This window comes from Palaemon carinicauda, chromosome 4 (assembly GCF_036898095.1).
Source record: "Palaemon carinicauda isolate YSFRI2023 chromosome 4, ASM3689809v2, whole genome shotgun sequence".
Classification (NCBI taxonomy): Eukaryota; Metazoa; Arthropoda; class Malacostraca; order Decapoda; family Palaemonidae; genus Palaemon; species Palaemon carinicauda.
Window position 1 is genome coordinate 80,650,090 of NC_090728.1, and position 18,805 is coordinate 80,668,894.

At 37.1% G+C, this 18,805-nt stretch overlaps 1 protein-coding gene across 4 annotated transcripts in view; it reads left to right on the forward strand.

Moving 5' to 3' along the window:
- The window catches only part of LOC137640028 (zinc finger protein 665-like), a 173,532-nt gene extending 157,020 nt beyond the window's left edge, over nucleotides 1-16,512 (forward strand). For all 4 annotated transcript variants that reach the window (XM_068372391.1, XM_068372392.1, XM_068372395.1 and 1 more), the window contains one exon: nucleotides 9,627-16,512. In XM_068372391.1, coding sequence (XP_068228492.1) covers nucleotides 9,767-11,122 — 1,356 coding nt within the window. In that variant the 5' untranslated portion in view covers nucleotides 9,627-9,766 and the 3' untranslated portion in view covers nucleotides 11,123-16,512. The remainder of the gene's footprint in view (nucleotides 1-9,626) is intronic.
- Nucleotides 16,513-18,805: the final 2,293 nt, after the last annotated feature.

An 18,805-nucleotide genomic window follows, 5' to 3' on the forward strand; every position in this document is an offset into this window, starting at 1 on the left:
GAAGGTCTTTAACTCGACTGCATAGACACCGCACTGAGGGCAATTTGATTATATACAAGAAATGTAGAGCACAGTTCCGTTGTGCCATGAAGGAAGCTAGGCGCCAGTCATGGGTGTCTTTTGTTTCCTCCATTAACAGTAGAACACCACCGTCTGCTGTGTGGAGGAAAATAAAAAAGATTGCCGGCAAATTAACCCCAAACCCACCACCAGTGTTGAAGGCTAACAGTCAGTATGTGACTGAAGGAAATTATGTTAGCAATGCACTGGCTGACCATTTTTCAAGTGTATCATACAAGTGTGAAGAAGCTCCTGGTCACCAGTATAGGAGCATCGATGAAAAGAAAATATTAAATTTTGTAACAATAAGGGAAGAGTCATATAATTCTCCTTTTACTGAAAGAGAATTTCATTCGGCTCTTACTAATTGTAACGGTATAACCCCTGGACCCGATGAAATTCCATATGCAATGATTAAACATGTACATTTTAGTACAAAGTTATTTATTTTAAGCATTATTAATAGAATGTGGCATGATCATAGTTATCCAAGTGTTTGGGAACTAGCCATTATTTTAGCCTTTTAAAAACCCGGTAAGGACAAGTTTTAGCAGCAAACTACCGACCTATTGCATTGACATCTTGTTTATGTAAAATCACGGAGAAGATGGTCAATGCAAGACTGATGTGGTGCCTTGAGAAGAAGGGTATTTTATCACCAATTCAATGTGGATTCAGAAAAATGCACTCAATGACTGATGTATTGATACGACTTGAGTCCTCCATTTGTGAAGCCTTTGCTTCTAAACAGCACCATGTGACAGTCTTTTTTTACCTTGAAAAGGCATATGATACCACATGGAGATACGGTATACTTAAAACAATTCATGAATTAGGAATAAGAGGAGAGCTACCACCATTTATTCAGTCATTTCTTTCAAGTAGAATTTTTCAAGTGAGGGTTGGGGAAGCTCTATCAGAGAGTAAATGTCAGGAAGAATGAGTTCCTCAGGGTAGTGTGCTGAGTGTAACCCTCTTCGCAGTAGCAATTAATGGGATATCCTCAGTCATTCCCAGGGATGTTCTCTCAACATTATTTGTGGATTATCTCTCCATATAATTTGCTGGAACTTGAATGGCAATGGTTTGGAGAAAACTACAACTCTCAATTAACAAAATTACTCAGTGGGCCGATATGAATGGATTTAAGCTCTCGACAAGTAAAACTGCTATTGTCCATTTCTGTCGTATCCAGGGAGTACATCCAGACCCCGATATATACATTAAAGGTCAACTTATCCCATGTGTAAGTGAAATTAAATTTTTAGGTTTGATATTTGATCGTAGGCTTACGTGGGTGTCTCGCTTAAAAGTGTTAGAAACTAAATGTCTCGAGGCTCTGAATCTTTTAAAAGTATTGTCCCTTACATCATGGGGGCCAGACTGCAATACTATTTTAAAATTATACAAGGCCTTGATTTTTTCCAAAAATAATTATGGATGTGAAATATACTTTTAAGCCACCCCAAGCCAATTAAAGATATTAGATTCAATAAATCATGCTGGTATTAGATTGTCCACAGAAGCGTTTAGAATTTCGCCTATTACAAGTGTCCTTGTTGATGCTGGAGAATTACCTCTAGACCTTTACCAAAAGTCTTCTATTGTTCGGTATTGGTTTAAGTTGCTAAGACTCCCTAACTCTTTAGCCTTTGAGACTGCAAGCCTTGTAAGACACACATCATACTTTGAGCTGCACCCTAAATCTCCTCAACCTTATGGCTTTCGGGTGAAACAATTATTAAACAGTCTGAATATAATCAGAAGGAAGGTGCTTCCATTTAGGATATCAACGCCTCCATGGAAATTACTGGAGGTATCTGTTGTAAATATTTCATTGGAGTTAAGAAGAATATGACTGACTTAGAGTCCAGGTCTCTTTTTATGGAACATGTAGAACATAAGGGATCTACTTTTATATATACTGATGGCTCCAAATCTGATGCTGGCGTTGGATTTTGGGTACATAGTAATGATTTTAATTGTAGAGGTGCACTTCCTTTAACAGCTTCCATATTTACTGCCGAACTGTATGGCATACTAACCGCTGTTGAGAAATTAGTGTTAGACAAGGAGGGTAATTTTACCATTTTTAGTGATGCAAGGAGTGTCCTTTAAGCTTTGGAAGTTTTTCATTCTAGTAACCCTCTAGTTTTAAAAGATTTTAGAATGGCTTTTTATTATTGGTCAGAGAGGTATAACAGTTCAATTTTGTTGGGTTCCAGCACATGTAGGTGTGTCTGGGAATGAGAAGACAGATTTACTGGTGAAGAATGCTGCATCCGAGTTGCTACCTAGAAGGTATCCTATTCCCTTTAATTATTTCCTATCTAACATCAAGAAATTGTTTTTTAATAATTGACAGCAGTACTGGGATAGTCAAGATGGCAATAAGATGAGAGAGGTAACAAATGTCATATCTCCTTGGAGATATAACATGATGCCGCGAAAGTAGGAGACGTCTCTTTTTCGTCTCCACATTGATCACACTCGGTTGACACACGAGTTTCTTCTGAAGGGCCAACACCAGCCGTATTGCAACGATTGTTTAGTACCTTTAACAGTGAGGCATTTGTTGACCGAATACCCCAATTATTATAACAACTTAAGAAATAGATGTCTGTTTGAGGCTCGAGGTGAGGATGGCAGGTTCATCCTGGCCAAGATCCTTGGACGTGATGTGTCGTACAATACTAGTTGTATTTTTAAATTGATATGAGAAGCAGGTCTTCTTAATGCTATTTAAATTTTATAACACATTTACTTCCAGTAGCATTTTCAAATTTATATCAGAAGCAGGGCTTCTTAATGCTATTTAACTCTTATAACATATTTACTTCTCTGGTTTTAATTGAATATTCTTTTAATCTTTATTTATAATAAATAATATTGGCGTCAAAGACCTTCGATGTCAGGATGCCAGAGAACTTTAAATCAATCAATCAATCTATCATGAGTTTGGATTAAGAGGAGAGCTGCCACTATTTATTCAGTCATTTCTTTTACATATAGTTTTTCAAGTGAGAGTGGGGGAAACGCTATAGAGAATAAATGTCAGGAAGGAGGAGTTCCTCAGGGTAGTGTGCTGAGTGTAACCCTCTTCGCACTAGCAATTAATGGGATATCCTCTGTTATTCCCCGGGATGTTCTCTCAACATTTTTGTGGATGATCTCTTCTTATCATTTGCTGGAGCTAGAATGGCAATGGTTGAGAGAAAACTAAAACTCTCAATTGACAAAATTATCCAGTGGGCCGATATGAATGGATTCAAGTTTTCAACAAGTAAAAGTACTGTTGTCCATTTCTGTCATATCCAGGGAGTACATCCAGACCCGGATATATACATTAAAGGTCACCGTATCCCATGTGTAAGTGAAGCTAAATTTTTAGGTTTGATATTTGACTGTAGGCTTACATGGGTTTCTCACTTAAAAGCGTTTAAAGCTAAATGTCTCGAGGCTCTGAATCTTTTAAAAGTATTGTCCCATCCATCATGGGGGCTAGACCGGAATACTATTTTAAAATTATACAAGGCCTTGATTTTTTCCAAAATTAGTTATGGATGAAATACACTCTTCAGCCACCCCAAAGCCGGTTTAAAATATTAGATTCAATACATCTTGCTGGTATTAGATTGTCCTCAGGAGTGTTTAGAACCTCACCTATCCCAAGTCTCCTTGTTGATGCTGGAGAGTTGGCTCTAGACCTTTACCGAATGTCCTCTATTATTCGGTTTGGTTTAGATTGCAAGGACTTCCTAATTCTTTAGCTTTTCAGACTGCAAGCCTTGTTAGGCACTCAACATTCTTTGAGTTGCACCCAAAATCTCCTCAACCTTATGGCTTTTGGGTGAAACAAGTATTAAACAGTCTTGATAGAATTAGGATTAAGGTGCTTCCATTTAAGATATCATGAACGCCTCCATGGAAATTACCAGAGATATCTTTTTGTAAATACTTTATTGTATTTAAGAAGAATATGACTGACTTAGAATCCAGGTCTCTTTTTATGGAACACGTAGAACATAAGGGATCTACTTTTATATATACTGATGGCTCCAAATCTGATGCTGGCGTTGGATTTGGAGTACATAGTAATGATTTTAATTGTAGAGGTGCACTTCCTTTAACAGCTTCCATATTTACTGCCGAACTGTATGGCATACTAACCGCTGTTGAGAAATTAGTGTTAGACAAGGAGGGTAATTTTACCATTTTTAGTGATGCAAGGAGTGTCCTTTAAGCTTTGGAAGTTTTTCATTCTAGTAACCCTCTAGTTTTAAAAGATTTTAGAATGGCTTTTTATTATTGGTCGGAGAGGTATAACAGTTCAATTTTGTTGGGTTCCAGCACATGTAGGTGTGTCTGGGAATCAGAAGGCAGATTTACTGGTGAAGAATGCTACATCCGAGTTGCTACCTAGAAGGTATCCTATTCCCTTTAATTATTTCCTATCTAACATCAAGAAATTATTTTTTAATAATTGACAGCAGTACTGGGATAGTCTAGATGGCAATAAGATGAGAGAGGTAACAAATGTCATATCTCCTTGGAGATATAACATGATGCCGCGAAAGTAGGAGACGTCTCTTTTTCGTCTCCACATTGATCACACTCGGTTGAAACACGAGTTTCTTCTGAAGGGCCAACACCAGCCGTATTGCAACGATTGTTTAGTACCTTTAACAGTGAGGCATTTGTTGACCGAATACCCCAATTATTATAACAACTTAAGAAATAGATGTCTGTTTGAGGCTCGAGGTGAGGATGGCAGGTTCATCCTGGCCAAGATCCTTGGACGTGATGTGTCGTACAATACTAGTTGTATTTTTAAATTGATATCAGAAGCAGGTCTTCTTAATGCTATTTAAATTTTATAACACATTTACTTCCAGTAGCATTTTCAAATTTATATCAGAAGCAGGGCTTCTTAATGCTATTTAACTCTTATAACATATTTACTTCTCTGGTTTTAATTGAATATTCTTTTAATCTTTATTTATAATAAATAATATTGGCGTCAAAGACCTTCGATGTCAGGATGCCAGAGAACTTTAAATCAATCAATCAGTCTATCATGAGTTTGGATTAAGAGGAGAGCTGCCACTATTTATTCAGTCATTTCTTTTACATATAGTTTTTCAAGTGAGAGTGGGGGAAACGCTATAGAGAATAAATGTCAGGAAGGAGGAGTTCCTCAGGGTAGTGTGCTGAGTGTAACCCTCTTCGCACTAGCAATTAATGGGATATCCTCTGTTATTCCCCAGGATGTTCTCTCAACATTTTTGTGGATGATCTCTTCTTATCATTTGCTGGAGCTAGAATGGCAATGGTTGAGAGAAAACTAAAACTCTCAATTGACAAAATTATCCAGTGGGCCGATATGAATGGATTCAAGTTTTCAACAAGTAAAAGTACTGTTGTCCATTTCTGTCGTATCCAGGGAGTACATCCAGACCCGGATATATACATTAAAGGTCACCGTATCCCATGTGTAAGTGAAGCTAAATTTTTAGGTTTGATATTTGACTGTAGGCTTACATGGGTTTCTCACTTAAAAGCGTTTAAAGCTAAATGTCTCGAGGCTCTGAATCTTTTAAAAGTATTGTCCCATCCATCATGGGGGCTAGACCGGAATACTATTTTAAAATTATACAAGGCCTTGATTTTTTTTCCAAAATTAGTTATGGATGAAATATACTCTTCAGCCACCCCTAAGCCGGTTTAAAATATTAGATTCAATACATCTTGCTGGTATTAGATTGTCCTCAGGAGTGTTTAGAACCTCACCTATCCCAAGTCTCCTTGTTGATGCTGGAGAGTTGGCTCTAGACCTTTACCGAATGTCCTCTATTATTCGGTTTGGTTTAGATTGCAAGGACTTCCTAATTCTTTAGCTTTTCAGACTGCAAGCCTTGTTAGGCACTCAACATTCTTTGAGTTGCACCCAAAATCTCCTCAACCTTATGGCTTTTGGGTGAAACAAGTATTAAACAGTCTTGATAGAATTAGAATTAAGGTGCTTCCATTTAAGATATCATGAACGCCTCCATGGAAATTACCTGAGGTATCTTTTTGTAAATACTTTATTGGAGTTAAGAGGAATATGACTGACTTAGAATCCAGGTCTCTTTTTATGGAACATGTTGCAGAACATAGGAGATCGACTTTTATATATACTGATGGCTCCAAATCTGATGCTGCCGTTGGATTTGGAGTACATAGTAATGGTTTTGATTATAGGGGTGCACTTCCTCTATCAGCTTCCATATTTACTGACAAACTGTATTGCATACTAACTGCTATTGAGAAAATAGTGTTGGTAAAGGAGGGTAATTTTACCATTTTTAGTGATGCAAAGAGTGCCCTTCAAGCTTTACAAGTTTTTAATTCTAGTAACCCTCTAGTTTTGAAGATTTTAGAATGGCTTTATATTATTGGACGGAGAGGTATAATGGTTTGATTTTGTTGGGCTCCAGCACATGTAGGTGTGTCTGGGAATGAGAACGCAGATTTACTGGCAAAGAATATTGCATCCGAGTTGATACCAAGAAAGTATCCCATTCCCAGTAATGATTTCCTACCTAACATCAAGAAATTGTTTTGTAATAAATGGCAACAGCACTGGGATAGTCTAGATGGCAATAAAATGAGAGAAGTAACAAAAATCATATCTCCTTGGAGGTATAACATGATGCCCCGAAAATGGGAGACGACTCTTTGTCATCTCCGTATTGGTCACACTCGGTTGACACACGATTTTCTTGTGAAAGGCCCACACCAACCGTATTGCGATAACTGTTTAGTACTTTTAACAGTAAGGCATTTGTTGACTGAATGCCCTAATTTTAATAACTTAAGAAATAGATATCTGTTTGAGGCTCGAGGTGAGGATGGCAGGTTCATCCTTGACTAGATTCTTGGACATGATGTGTCCTACTATGCGAGCGGCATTTTTAGATATATTTCAGAAGCAGGTCTTCTGAAAACTATTTGACTTTTATAATGACATTCAACTTTTATGATTTTAATTGAATGTTCAATTAATTTTCATTTAAAATAAATGATATCGGCGACAATGACCTTAGATCTCAGGATGCCTGAAAACTTTAAAGCAATCAGTCAACCTCAATAACAATTCAGTGCTTATGCCAGCTGATGCTGAAGTCATCTATATCTATTTACCATGGCACTTTCCCCAATTTAAGGGATAGCCGACATGAAAAAAGAACAAAAGGAGGATTATTCCTCTTTGTTCCTTCCTGTCTCAGTCGAGTTTGGTTGGTACTGCTAGGGTGCCACAGTCACCCTCCACCAATTTTTCACCACAAATGAAGCTCCCCTCCTGCTGCTACATGAGAAAGCAGTCACCATAAAGTGACCCAAGGTAGCAGCAGGGCCTATCAGAAGTGCGTCAAAATCACTCGCCATTCATTTCTATTCCTAACAAGTTCTTTTACCTCTCTCATATCTAGCCTGCTGTCACCTAGTGCGTCCTTTGCTCCATCCATCCACTCAAACCTTGGCCTTCCTCTTGCACTTCTCTCATCAGCTCTTGCATTCATCACCTTTCACTCAGCAGACAACCATTTCCATCCTCTCAACATGGCCAAACCACATCAACACATTCATATCCACTCTAACTACTAATTTATTTTTCACACCAGTTCTCACTCTTACTATTGCGTTCTTAACCCTATCCAACTGGGATACACCAACCATACTCCGCAGACACTTCATCTCGAACACATTAAATTTCTGTCTCTCCGTCACTTTCATTCCCCATAACTCTGATCCATACGTCACAGTTGGTGCAATCACTGTCTCATAGAGAACACTTTTTACATTTGTTCCTAACCTCTATTCTTTATCACTCCCTTCATCGCCCTAAACACTTGACATCCTTCATTCAGTCTCTGACATACATCTGCTTCCTCGCCACCATTTACAGCAACAATAGAACCCAAGTACTTAAACTGATATACTGCCTCAAGTAAATCTCCATTCAACATGAGATTCGGTCTAGAACCCCTCTCACTTTTTGAGCACCTCATTACCTTACTCTTACCGACATGTACTCAAAGCTTCCTTCTTCCACATATCCTTCCAAACTCTGTTACTAATCGACACAACTTCTCCTCCAAGTCTGCAACCAATACAGCATCATCCACAAACAGCAACTTATTCACCTCTCACTCATGGTCACTCTCATCTATCAGTTTCTATCTTCAATCATGTACTCGAGTATTCACCTTTATTACAGCTCTATCAACAATCAAATTGAACAACCATGACGACATCACAAACCCCAGTCTCAGCCCCACTCTCATTGGACACCACTCACTCACCTCATTCCTTATCCAAACACATGTTTACTGCCTACGTATAAACTCTTCACTTCTCACATCAACCTTTTACAAATTCCATATAACTTCGTTTTATTCTACATCGCATCCCAATTAACTCATCAAAATATTTCTCCAGAGCCGTAACTGGAAAATATACCTCCTTACCTTTTGCTAAATATTTCTTGCATATCTTCTTAACTATAAAAGTCCTACTCTTGTTATAGAACCCAGCATTATATATTATTTAGAAAAAATACAAATTTTATTTTTTTTTTATTTTACAATAAAACATTGTTGACTTGCTTAGAAAATGAAAATAAATTCCTGATGATGATTTTGTGACCAGGCCATTCATCAGCCTATTCTGGGTTTAAGGCAGTTTTGTTCTTGGTCTGGAGTGTATGTATTCTTAAGAGGAAAGAAAAGTCTTCCAAATGGTTTGTTGTGTTCTCCTTTTCCATGGAAGAGGTCTCTCAGATAAGCTAACCCTATAAAGGTGCTTCGTCCAGTACCAGCAGAGGCACAGAACACCTTTGTGGACATTCTTGCACTTATTTGTGGGCAAAATGAACTGGGGTAGGAGACTGTATCACGTTTTGCAGGGGCTCCTCTGCCATTGACCAGCATTTTGACGCCTTTCAAAGATCAAGGGCTTTCTTTGAGCTGCTGTTGTCAGATATTATACTCTTGACTTTCGTCTGAGCTAACTTCCAGATCTGTGGGACTGAAAGTTCTCTACTGTCTAGCTGGTCAAACAAGATTTATTCTCTCAGCAGAGGACCTTTTATGTGCTGAAGGTCAAAAGTGAAGAGACTTTGACAGGAAAATGGGCTGGGCTACTCGTCAGAAATAGTACCTGCCGTTAACTACCTCTAATGAATTACAGAAATTCCAGCTCTGCTGAAGACATGTTCTTATCTTAACGGGCTCTAGTTTTTATATCTTGGAAAATTAGAAGTAATTTTAATATTTGCCATTGGTTTCTTTTGGGAAAAGGGGTTTTGTGTGAATAACTATTATAAAATCTACAAAAGGGGTTATGTATAGCATACATGCCAGAAATGTATAACAAGCAAATGGAGAAGATAGAGATTAAAGCCTTTGGCTTGCATGTATAGAAAAATACCATTAATATTAGAAATTTGTCATTTAATTTTATAAAATTCCAAAATTCTCATCTTTCCATTCTCCGATGATTATTGTTTTCTTTTATTTCAGAATTTTCCTCCAGAAGGAAATAGTCATCCAACTCTTGTGACAGGATTTTGTAAACTGCTGAAGATAGCTGCGGGAGATAAAGGACTGGGAAAAAAGAAGAAACCTCATTGTTGATTCCTGTTGAAAGAATTTGATGAAGGATGTCATCTTGTGATAGAGAAAGGATGAAGAATTCGGAATTATTAGAATTTCCAATAAAAAGCGAAATTGAAGATTCATTTCCACTGTCTACAGTCAAGTTGGAAAATAATGATGCATCAGTGAGTGAGGACGATTTACAAAGTTGCAAAAAGGAAGTCAAAGAGGAGGAAAGTGTAAGGACTTATCTAGGGATAGTTGGGAAAGAGGAATGTAGCAAATGGGAAGTCAATGAAGAGGTAGATCAAATAAAAGAGGAAACAATTGAAAATAGTAGTTGTGAAACATATCTTTGTCATGAAAATGAATCTAAAACTCACTCTGATGTTGGTACAGAAGAGAAGTCATTTGTATGTGAGAACTATGAAAATCAATTTACTGGAATTGTTAACCTCAACACTCAAATGTTGATTCACCCTGGGGGTCAGTTCAGATGCAGCGAATGTGGCCTAGAATTTTCTAAGGAAGATGATATTAAAGCACATAATGAAACTCACACTAGGAGGAGGTCATTCAAGTGCAAGGAATGTGGTAAAACATTTTTTCATAAATGTGTTCTAACGGTACATTATAGAACTCACACTGGGGAGAAGCCATTCAAGTGTAATGTCTGTGACAAAGCATTTCCTCAGAAAAATAATCTCACTGAACATTATAGAATTCATACTGGGGAGAAGCCATTCAAGTGTGATATTTGTGACAGAGCATTTCTTCAAAAAAATAATCTCACCTCACATTATAGAATTCACACTGGGGAGAAGCCATTCAAGTGTGATGTCTGCAATAAAGCATTCACTTTGAAAAGCCATCTTACAACACATTATAGAACTCACACTGGGGAGAAGCCATACAAGTGCAATGTCTGTGACAAAGCGTTCCCTGAGAAAAGTAATCTTACATCACATTATAGAATTCATACTGGTGAGAAGGCATTCTTATGTGATGTCTGTGGTAAAGCATTAACTACGAAAAAACGTCTCACCGCACATTATAGAACTCACACTGGGGAGAAACCATTCAAATGCAATGTCTGTGGCAAAGCATTTTCTGAAAAAAGTACTCTCAAATCACATTATAGAATTCATACTGGGGAGAAGCCATTCAAGTGCGATGTCTGCGGTAAAGCATTTACTGTGAAAAGTCATCTCACAGCACATAATAGAACTCATACTATGGAGAAGCCCTTCAAGTGCAACGTCTGTGACAAAGCATTTTCTGGGCAAAGTAGTCTCATAACACATACTAGAACTCACACTGGGGAGAAACCATTCAAGTGTGATGTCTGTGACAAAGCATTTTCTGATAAAGGCAATCTCACAGCACATTATACAATTCATACTGGAAATAAGGTAAGATAGATAGGATGGATACTAAGACCAGGAAGATTCTCACCCTGCATAAAGTCACATATAGAAACCAGAGTATGGATAGGATATACCTCCCCCGCAGAGAATGTGGACTAGGCTTAACCGAGATCAATCAAGCCTACAGAGCAGAAAAAGTAAGTACAGTAGAGGGCAGTACCTAAAAAGCTCTGAGGATGAAAACACCAAAAAGGTTGCCCAACATCATAATGAAGCCGTGAGCCAACTAACATCAATAACAAAGCAGGCTAAGAACTCCGCAGGAGACTTGCTAAAAGAAACAAAGAGCACTTAACAGATTCCAGCAACAATGATAGCCAGAAAGACTAAGCAGAAATTCAGTTCCAGAGAGAAAAAACTTAGACTGGAGAGGGGAAAACACCATGGAAGAGCAAGAGGATTCCAAGAACTGAAAAAAAGGTACATGGACAAAGAAGAGTCTCTCAGATGGATAAGGAATGGAAATTTAGATTTTGATGGAGAAAGGATGATAATAGGAGCACAGGACCAAGGCCTCCCAACAAATCGCTTCAAGAAAATGGCGAGCAGATCAGGAAACGACCAGTATAGGTTTGTCAGGCAGCAGTTGAGAGTGGTCATCTGGTTTCATCCTGCCAAACTCTACTTGCAGATGGTCATTACACAGCTCGCCACAATAAGATCTGTAAATATGGCACTCCTACTCTAGAGTGATAACCAACAGAGCAATACTTTTATAAGCGATATCTACAAGTGAGCAACTTACAACGGAGCAATGTAATTAAGAGCGATATTCTAAAAACTAGTGCGATAAATAGTTGTTTAAAAATAGAGGGTAGTCTTAGTATATTATTGGTTTAAACGAATAATTAAAGAATGATAATACAAAAAATAGCAGGTCTTTTTAAAATGACTAGTTACTAAATAGTTAGTTAATCTCTAAAAAATTTCATAAAGTCGGTGGAAAACTTGTATCTTTTAAAGGACATCTGTATCGGAAAAGCAAAGAACACAAGACTACAATAAACTGGCGGAGTGCTATTTAATGTGGAGGATATTCCGCGTGTGAGAGAGGGGAACATTGCCACCTACCAGATCCGTCAAAGATTAAGGTTAGGAAACTTCATTCTCGAGTGATAAAAAAAGTCGTAGTTACCGGAGATGCTCCACCCAAAACGTTAATTTGGGTAAGTTGGTTCATCTAGAAATCTGGCAAGTAGGCTACTATTAAAAAACAGAAAGAGAAGACATGTTTTTCTCTTACCTTCAGCACCAAGTTCCAAAAATGGATCTGTCCTATCATTAAAATATTCATTTACTTCCTCAGAGAACAGAATCTGCTATTTGACTCTGGTGTAGAAGACGAAGACTGAATTTTGATTTTGGGGACAAAACATATGAATAAATAAATTCATCGATACCATGACTGGTTTATTGATGGGACCTTCAAAGTAGTTTTTCCAGGTATCTTTTACCAGCTTTTTCGTTTAGATGTGTATGGATTGCCAGACAAGTCAAGGGGATACTTACCGCAGGTTTTATTTCAACAAAGAAAGAATATGCCACTTTTATACTTTCTCCGAGATTGTTCTTACAACTTCGAGATGAATATTTAAACTTTTAAAATTTTATCTGGCCTTTTATGCTTTGAAATAAATTTGAAATATTTTTTGTTATTTTTTTTATTCAGTTTTCCTTTAAGTTTATTTTTACATAAATTTTTAATAAATTTTCCGCTTTACAATAATCGCTCTTAAGTTATATTGCTTAAATAGGCAATCGCTAAAAAATAAGCGCTGAAGTAAAAATCGCTATAAGAAAAAATGCTGTAGAGAATGGATGGGGTAAATATATACATAGGAAAATATGTAAAGAATACAAAATTGAAGTAAAAGATAAGGTATGGGAGCATGAACCAGATCCAGTTGCCTCCAACAGAACCATTACCAAATTTTATGATAAGATAATCCCAACAGGAAGATATAGAGAAGGAGTTGCGATAAAACTTGATTTTGTTATCTGGAATAAAGAAAATGAAACGGCATAGATTATCACCCTGTGATTTTGGCCTCAATAGAGCTGAGAGGCAGAAAATAATAAAATATCATGATCTAAATAACGACCTGAAAAATACATGGGAACTCAAAGAAATAGGAATAACACTTGTGGTGGTGGTTGGGATAAGAGGACTTATGAAGAAAAACTTTAGACAATACATTCAGATGATGCCAAGTTGCCCAAGCATAAATGAGGAGTAGATTGCTGCCATCAAGGGAACAGTGACCATCTTGAAAAGAGTCCCCGTATACAAGGCTAGTGGAGCATAGAGGTACAACCATAGACAACAGACTGGGGTCCATTGTACCACTAATACAAATTGAAACTAATTAAGTTATTAAGACAAAGAGTGAGAAATATGTAAAGAATACCAAATTGAAGTAAAAGATAAGGTATGAGAGCATGAACCAGATCCAGTTACTTCCAGGGGGACCATTACTGTACCATCTTCTATGATAAAATAATTCCAACAGGAAGATATATAGAGGGAGGTGCTATAAAACCTGATATTGTGATCTGGAATAAGGAAGAAAAACAGCAAAGATTATAGTTGTGACATTACCCAGTGATTTTGGCCTCAATAGAGCCTCAATACCCAAAAACTAAAGAACGACCTGAAAAATATACGGGAACCAAAAGAAATATGAATAATACCTGTGGTTGTGCAGACAACTGGACTTGGAGAAGAAAAACCTGAGACAATACCTTCAAGCAATACCAAGTTCTCCAAGCATAAATAAAGTGCAGATTGCTACCTTCAAGGGAACAGTGACCTTCTTAAAAAGAGCTCTCAGGTACAAGGCTACTGAAGCATAGAGGTGCAACCATAGACCCCAGGCTGGGGTCCATTGCACCACTGATATAAATTGAAACCAATCAAGGTATTAAGACAGAGGGAGAAGCCATTTTAGTGTAATGTCTGTGACAAAAGATTTTCTGAGAAAGATAATCTTTCAAAACATAGGACTCACACATGAATATATTCAGATATCACAAATGTGGCAAGGAATTTACTTAGAAATACGATATCACGAAACATTTTAAAATTCACACATGGAAACTGAAGGAAATAGGAATAATACCCATAGTTGGGGGCAACAGGACTTAGGAAGAAAAGCCTAAGACAATGTCTTCAAGATGCAGAAGCAAATGAAATGTAGATTGCTTCCATCAAGGAAATGGTAACCATCTTGAAAAGAGCCCTTGGATACCAGGCTATGGAGAATAGAGTTGCAATTGTAGACCCCAGGCATAGTCCTATTACACTCCTGATATAAATTAGAACTAAATCAGGTAATATGTAGAATCCATAAAAGTGCAGTGACTGAAATATCGTTTTCCAGGGAATCTTGTCTTTCAAAGCATGAAGATTTGTGTTGGAGAAAACAAGTAAGGAAGTGGGGAAGTCATGTTCTTTTAAAAAAAAAAAAAGGAGAATGGTTTGACAAAATTATTAAATTTAATAACTAGACTCTAGTTGTATTTTTATGAAAAATCTGTACAACAGTTCACATAAAATAATAATTGTAGGACTGTTGTCAATATGGAGAGGATTTCTCTCTCTCTCTCTCTCTCTCTCTCTCTCTCTCTCTCTCTCTCTCTCTCTCTCTCTCTCTCTCTCTCTTTTAACTTGATTGCTGATGGTTCCTTTGCCAATGATTTTTAGGAACATTTACAAACGACTTAGAATCCCTTGATTGTAATTTTTATCAAACAAGGTAAATATGTCTGAATGAATGAGATCTGTGTTTCCTTTTGGGATGTTCAGCTTGTGATTTTCACTGCGATGCATCTGTTTTTAGCTAGTTATGCATCTCATGAAAGTGACTCGCTAGTTATGCGTAATACTTTGTTGCTTAGGGATATGTGATAGAAACCTGACTAGTAGTTGTAGCAATTAAAAGAAATTCTTGGACAACAAAAAATAAGTATTATATGCATTTGTTTGCTATCTTTTGCTGTATTTGTTTCAGAGGGACATGAATACGGCAGTGTATCTCCCTTTGATTATCTTGGCACTAAGGGAAATTAAACTTAATTGGTGTATTATTATGCTGAATTTGTTTTGTATTTAAACTTCTAAGATTAGTATTATTTCCACATTGAATCATACATAAAGAATCACATTACTATTTTTAACTAAAGTGTAAGATTTATTACTATACTCAACATTACGAGAAATATATGATAAGGGATGGCACTTGGTTTTAAACAGATTCCCCCAACCGTTCACACATCACACTCGACTGATCCTCTCTCCAACCCCTCCCCCTTACTGGCACACACACACACACTCTCTCTCTCTCTCTCTCTCTCTCTCTCTCTCTCTCTCTCTCTCTCTCTCTCTCTCTCTCTCTCTCTCTCTCTCACACTTTCCTTTTTCCAATTTTTCACCAATTCTCTCTGCCAATCCGTTCTAACACTCACCTCCATCATTCCCCTTACCCTTCGTTCAAGGAACTATAACTGGCCACCCACATGACTCAATTTTTCCTTTTATCACTTTTGTATTTTATCTGTAAATATCAGCTAAGACTTTTGCCTCCTTTCCCACTCGTTCTCTCAACCTTCCATTCACCCAGATATTGTTCACTTGAGTTGTTGCTCACCATCCTTGGGCCTACCTGCCCAGAGCACACCAACCCCATCCCCTACCGCCCCCATGTCCATCACACACTACACTCGCTTCAGCAGGTAACCATTCCCCTTTCCTTAATTCAATACCTATTTCCCTTACATGTTTACCTTTCCTTTACCAAAAGAACACAGCTTTTCTGAGCTAACACTTCTTTATGGTATAAGTTCTCATTCCCCTGCCATTAAAATTGAGCCTCCTTTCTTATATTTATAGTTCTTTACATATTTTTTTTCATTTATCCTGAGAGTGTGTATTTGTGCCGTGGCAACATCTGGCTTATTAGCATGGGAAGGCCCCGTTCATATGCTATATTTAAGATGAGTAAAAACCTTTATACAATAACCATGCCTAGGTGGTGGTGTGGAAACAAAGTTAGAATAATTTTGGATACAATTTGGAATTACACCTATTTAAATAGTAACACAGAGAGACAGAGAGAGAACGAAAGACAAGGACAAAGGTAAGGAGGTGGAGCGGGGTTGGCAAAAGAAGACATGCTGCTGATCTGTGGAGATGTGGCACGAGTGAGGAAAATTATTTAAAACTGTGACCTCCCCAACTGACTATTTGCACTTTTTTGTCTATATTTTGTTCTCGCATAACAAATTTACCGGAAAATTAAAAAAAGTAATTGCTGCTTTTATGTTTTATTATAATATTTTTCCTTAAATCTTCTTATTTAAATATAACTGGCTTTAGAACTGCACTGGGAGATGGCCAACACATTCAATGAAGCAGTAGCTCTCTACCTCCATTCAAATCTCAGGGCCTTAAAGATACCTTTTCCTTGCTGACAAAGACGTGAATAAACACACAAGAAGAGAGAGAGGGATGCGTATAGAATGGGCACCAAGTGCACATTAAGTTGAAAAGGCAAACAAAACTTCACATTCAGAGGCCATGACATTAGTAATTATCTTGCACTATGATAAAAATTAGAACTGTAAAGAAAAGTTTGTGCTCCTTCATAAATGTAGGTGTCCCAGGTTAGGGGAGCCATCCAAGTTCACTTTCTATTATAAGGATTTTAAGGTTAAGAAATACACAATAAAGTTGCCAATACTCTCCATTTGTCTTATGGAGCAATTTAAGGAAGGCCTTTCTTTATCTTTCAAATTGAAGTTTTCAGGATAAAGCACTGGTGATTTTCTAAACAAATGGGAAGGAGTTTCTGATAATGAGGATTTTGTGTTACTTTAAGAAACTAAATTTGACGCCATTCCTTATCCTTTGAAAGAAGGAAGAGAAAGTTGATACTGCTTTATTGCCAAGTTTGTTCAAGAACTAAAATGATCTGATAAAAGTAAGTTTAGGATATGACTGGGTTTCTCTATAGCATGATGCAGTAAGAAAAGTTTGTTCCTACATATACTACAAAACCATCGACTTTTAATGGTCCCGGCCGGTATGCCAATATATGGGGGTATAGGATGAAAAACGCAAAATCCTGATAAAACAATTCAGTAAACTTTGTGTGGGTATTGGAGAATGTGTATACGAAATATTTTGTCAAAATTTCTCTTACTTTCATAGTTACAGAGTAATTAGTAAAAGTAACTCAATAAACCAAAAACATTGTTCCCTACAAGAAAATGCAGTATTGCTTCTGTGATCATAAATCTTTATGATTATTACATTTTAATGTAGAACAAATTGTGGGCAATGGCATCTGTATAGATTCCATGAATCACAAGACGAAGTATTACACGTAATTATACCGAAAATTCCGAAATTCGGCCTTCAGTGCTAGCAAAAACTTAAAAGGACTACACGTATGAGTTTGACCTCTGACATTCACTGGTTTCGGCATGAATTTCCTCGTGCCAAAGAGGCAAAAACAATTTTAACATCTCGCTAACATAAGGAAGAAGAAAATTTTCTCTAGTATAAGAGTTCAGACGTGGGTAATATCAGTGATATTAGCAGAGTTAGTGAAGGGGAGAGATAATGAAGGAGCGACCGTCTCGCCTAGTTGATATCCAAAAAGGAACATAAAATTCATAATAATCATGATTTATTAATATTGTATGTAAAAATAAAAAATAAAAAAAAATTGGACTCAAAACTATATATATTAACCTTCAAATTGTATTTTCTTCCATAGTTTTATAGACATGCCGAAGAGGGAAAGACAATTTCAACATCTGCTAGCATAAAGAAGAAGAAAGCTCTAATAAGAGTTCAGAATTGGGTAATATCGGCGATATTACCCTCTTAACGAGAGAATGGCTTTGTGGAAATTCTTTCCACGCTTTATTTTAGTCACCCGAGTTATTCCATTTTTTATTTTTTGTTTGTTATTTTCTGGATTTTATGCATCTCGTTTTTCTTTTGTTTCCTTTGTAACCTTCATTATTATACCCTTAAATATTCATTGCTGCTAACATGTCCATCATTCCCCTGTAATGCTTTACCTTTCATCACCTCATTCCTCTGTAGATGATTTTATCTCATTTCCTGAGCTCACAGTACATTGCTTGACGATGCAACAGACCGTCGACAATTTTAAAAAAAACAGCACTTGGTTGCGTTCTGTTCCAAATGCTCTTGAAGCTTTGTATGTTTAACCACAATTGGTTTGTATTTAAGTAACTCTTTAATTTACATAACTCATTGATCTTAGCTTATTGCTATTTACATCTCAATACCAATTTATAAGTCTGTTTAGCTAGGATTGTTTTCTGTGTTATTGAACATCACTAAACGCCACTTAATTTTTTTGTAAGTATATTAATTCTTATAAGCCAGACAGTAGGATTTATTTATAATTACTTTCCCCTGGAGTTTCAAAAATGATCCTTGTACAGTATTTATAAAAAGCACCCTTCAGCAAACCACGTACTCATGGAAATTTGAAGAAGCAGCACCCTTCAGCAAACCACGTACTCATGGAAATTTGAAGAAGAAGACTCGACCGGTTTGAACTAGCGCAGCGGCGGGAGGTAGAAGCGTGCGAGCGGCCCACTTAAAAACCAGGAAGCGTGGAAGGCGGACGTAGGCAT